This window comes from Eimeria mitis, genomic scaffold, assembly GCF_000499745.2.
Source record: "Eimeria mitis Houghton genomic scaffold, Emh_scaff2467, whole genome shotgun sequence".
Lineage (NCBI taxonomy): Eukaryota > Apicomplexa > Conoidasida > Eucoccidiorida > Eimeriidae > Eimeria > Eimeria mitis.
The window spans coordinates 1,049-4,907 of NW_013570805.1; the positions used below are offsets into that span (position 1 = coordinate 1,049).

General features: G+C 50.1%; 3 protein-coding genes across 3 annotated transcripts in view; 2 read left to right on the forward strand and 1 right to left on the reverse strand.

Annotated features, from left to right (window-relative positions):
* Window positions 1–252: 252 nt before the first annotated feature.
* On the reverse strand, window positions 253–516 carry EMH_0054200 (uncharacterized protein; the record flags this gene model as incomplete). The annotated part of the gene is made up of 1 exon (XM_013497091.1): window positions 253–516. One exon carries the CDS (start codon window positions 514–516, stop codon window positions 253–255), a length of 264 nt encoding a protein of 87 aa, XP_013352545.1.
* A 660-nt stretch (window positions 517–1,176) lies between these two features.
* Window positions 1,177–1,623, forward strand: EMH_0054210 (uncharacterized protein; the record flags this gene model as incomplete). Its single annotated transcript, XM_013497092.1, has 1 exon — window positions 1,177–1,623. One exon carries the CDS (start codon window positions 1,177–1,179, stop codon window positions 1,621–1,623), a length of 447 nt encoding a protein of 148 aa, XP_013352546.1.
* Window positions 1,624–3,620: 1,997 nt separating this feature from the next.
* EMH_0054220 (uncharacterized protein) overlaps window positions 3,621–3,859 on the forward strand; it is a gene marked incomplete at both ends in the record, with an annotated part of 3,108 nt that continues 2,869 nt past the window's right edge. The window contains one exon of the mRNA XM_013497093.1: window positions 3,621–3,858. Coding sequence (XP_013352547.1) covers window positions 3,621–3,858 — 238 coding nt within the window. The remainder of the gene's footprint in view (window position 3,859) is intronic.

Here is a 3,859-nt window from a genome sequence, read left to right on the forward strand (position 1 = left end):
AGCAACAAACGAGGAGACAGCTCAGCCTGCTGTCTCTAAACTTCTTTTTATTGTCTCCCTTTTTTGTATGCAACAAACAAACAAACAAGCAGCAGCAGCAGCAGTAGCAGCAGTAGCAGCAGCAGCAGCAGTAGCAGCAGCAGTAGCAGCAGTAGCAGCAGCAGCAGCAGCAGCAACAGCAGCAACTTCTCTCCTTCATCTTCTTTAGGCTTTCTGCTGCAGCCAGTAGACAACGGGGAGGTTTAATATATTCTATAAGAGGAGGAAACAAGACATTGCTGCTGCTGCTGCTGCTGCTGCTGCTGCTGCTGCAGTTGCTGCTGCTGATGCCGCTGCAGTTGCTGCTGTTGCTGCTGCTGCCGCTGCTGCTGCTGCAGTTGTTATTATTGCTGCTACAGTAGCTGCAGTTGCTGCTGCTGCAGCTCTTGCTGCTGTTGCTACAGTTGCTGCTGCTGCTGCTGCTGCTGCTGCTGCAGCGAGGAGACAGAATAGCAGCTGCCTGTAGGGGGCCCCCATTTGTTTAGGGTTTAGGGTGTTTTGTTTTTGTGTATTTTTTGTTTATTATTTAATTTATTTGTGTTTTGTTTTAAACAAAAAAAACAAAAAGGAGACAGTTGCTGCTGTCTCCTCCCCGGCAGACAAACTCATCAATAAGGAGACACGGCTTCTTTCTGTCTCCTTTTGTTTTTTTTTGTTTTCTTTTGTTTTCTTTTTGTCTCTTTTTGTTTTATTTTTTTGTCTCCTTTTGTTTTTTTTTGTTTTCTTTTTTTGTCTCTTTTTGTCTCCTTTTGTCTTCTTTTTGTCTCTTTTTGTCTCCTTTTGTCTCCTTTCTGTCTCTTTTTGTTTTCTTGCTGTCTCCTTTTGTTTCCTTTTGTCTCCTTTCTGTCTCCTTTTGTTTTATTTTTGTCTCTTTTTGTCTCCTTTTGTCTCCCTATAGGAGACAGTGAAGTAAAGAAAGAGAAGGAGACAGTAACACCGAAAAAGGAGACAAAAAAAAACAAAGAAGGAGACAAAAAAAAACAAAAAAGGAGACAAAAAAACAAAGAAGGAGACAGCAAAGACACTGAAGGAGACACCTCATCCACTTCTTTATAATATAAAAAAATTAATATATATATGTACATATATATATATATATATATATATATATATATATATATATATATATATATATATATGTATGTATGTTGTTTAGGGGGAGAGCAGCAGCAGGTGTATCAGCAGCAAGGAAGATGGGGATACACCCCGTCATCGATTGGCTGTATCTTGCAGCAGCAGCAGCAGCAACAGCAGCAGCAGCAGCAGCAGCAACAGCAGCAGCAGAAGCAGCAGCAACAGCAGCAGCAGCAGCAGCAGCAGAAGCAGCAGCAGCAGCAGCAGCAACGAACTAGAGCAGGAACAGCAACTAACAGCAGCAGCAGGTCTTTGCTGCTGCAGCAAGTCGTTCGATGCACTCGAGGCAGCAGCAGCAACAGCAGCAGCAACAGCAGCAGCAGCAGCAGCAGCAGCAGCAGCACTGTGTATCGCAAGCCATGGGACCCGGCGGCAAGCAGCAACAGCAGCAGCAGCTGCAGCAGCAGCAGCAACGAGGAGACAGCTGAGGGGGAGAAGGAGACAGTTTAGGAGACAGCAAGACAGAGGAAGCGACCGCTGGGAGAGACAGCAGCTGCAGCAGCAGCAGCAGCTGCTGCTGCTGCTGCTGTTGTTGTTGCTGTTTCTGTTACTGCTGCTACTGGTGTTGCTGCTGTTGCTGCTGCTGTTGCTGCTGTTGCTGCTGCTGCTGCTGCTGTGCTGCAGTCTCGAGGGGTTGTTGTGTTGCTGCGGGTGTATCTCTGGCTATGCATGTGTTTTATATTATTATATTTCGTTGATATATAAAATAAATAAATAAAATAAAAATAAATTAAATAAATATATTATAATATGTTTAATTAATATATATAACCCTCTCTGTTGCTGCTGCTGAGAGCAGGTGTGCCGCTGCTGCTGCTGCTGCTGCTGCTGCTGCTGCTCCCCCCACTGCAGCAGACAACAGTATAGATGCAGGGCGGTGTTCTGCTGCTGTCTGGGGTTTTGTTGACGAGATAAATATATAAAATATATAAAAATAAATAAATAAAAAGAAAATAAATGTTTATAAGTGAGAGAGATACAGAGAACTGAGGTGTATGTACACCTGGGGGGCCAGCCGGCTTGCGGGGTGTTGCTGCTGCTGCTGCGGTGTATAGGGAGGTCCTTCTTTTGGTTTTTTTTCCGCTAATATTTTAATTTTATTATTTATAATTAATAAATAAATAATATAATTAATTATTTAATTATTTTTCTCCCTTTTCTGCCGCTAGTAGTATGCTGGAGCCGCCCCCCTGCTGCTGCTGCAGCAGCATACCGCACCCCTGCAGCGAGCCAGCCCCCCAGTCACACCGAGGCAGCAGCAGCAGCGGCAGCAGCAGCAGCAGCTGCAGCAGCAGCAGCAGCAGCAGCAGCTGTCTCGAGAGCGCCTTTGCTGCTGCTGTTTGTTGTTTGTGTGTGGTGGATCGTTGCTATCTCATCATCTCCTCTTTCTTTGTTTTCTCTTTTGTGGGGTTCTGCTGCTGGCCCCCAAGCAGCAGCAAGCAGCAGCAAACAGCAGCAAGCAGCAGCAGCAGCAGCTGCAACAGCAGCAGCAGCAGCAGCTGCAGCAGCAGCAGCAACAGCAGCAGCAGCAGCACCCTCGCTGTTGCTTCTTGCTGCCCTTCTCTCTTTCTCTTTATTGTCTCCCTGGCTCGATAGATAAGCAGTGTTGCTTCCTTCTTTATCTGTTGCTGCTGCTGCTGCTGCTGCTGCTGCTGCTTCCCCGTTGTTGCTGCAGCACCAGCAGCAGCAAGCTGCTGCAGGCACCCAATAGTAGCAGCAGCAACACCGGGTCAGCCATGTGGCTTCCAGGTGTATCAGCAGCAGCAGCAGCAACAACAGCATCAACAGCAGCAGAGGTACCTCCTGCTGCTGCTGCTGCTGCTGCTGCTGCTGCAGCAGCAGCAGGAGACGATAGTCAAGGCCGATCCCCCTGCAGCATATCATCAGCAGCAGATGCTCTTTTATGTGAGTCTCCGAGTCCTGCTGCATCTCTTGTATTACCATTGGGGGCCCCTGGGGGCCCCCCAGGGGGCCCCCCCCCCGGGGGGCCCCCCCCCNCCCCCCGGGGGGGGGGGGGGGGCCCGGGGCCGGGGGCCCCCTGGCCGCAGCACAACCTATTGGGTCTCCTCAGTACCCTTTTACTCAATCAACAAGCCCAGTGAATGCAGCAGAGAAGAAGATGCTGCGGCTGCCGCCGCTGCTGCAGCTGCAGCGGGGAGGAGACAGTTGGTACCGAGGAGACAGTTCTTCTGTTGCTTCGTCAACTGGGTGTAGCCCCACAGGAGGAGCAGCAGCAGCAGATGCTGCTGCTGCTGCGCTGCTGCTGAGGAGGAGACTCACTACCAGCCTGGGGGGCATGGAGAGCCCATGTAGGGGCCTCAGGGGCCTCACGCATGCACTTGCTGTTGAGGGTACTGATGAGGGGGCCCCCTTTGCTGCTGTTGCTGCTGCTGCTGCTGCTCACGAGATAAACTCTAATATTGAGCTGCTGCTGCAGCCGACGAAAGATGCTGCTGCTGCTGCAGCGCAGCAGCAAACAGAGCAAAGCCCCAGGTCGCTGCTATGGCCGAAGCAGGAGCAGCAGCAGCAGCAGCAGCAGTTGCTGCAGCAGCAGCAGCAGCAGCAGCAGCAACAGCAGCAGCAGATCTTGCACTTGCAACTGCAGCAGCAACAGCAGCAGCACCAGCATTTACAACTGCAGCAGCAACAAGACACAGCAACAACAGCAGCAGCAGCAGCAGCAGCA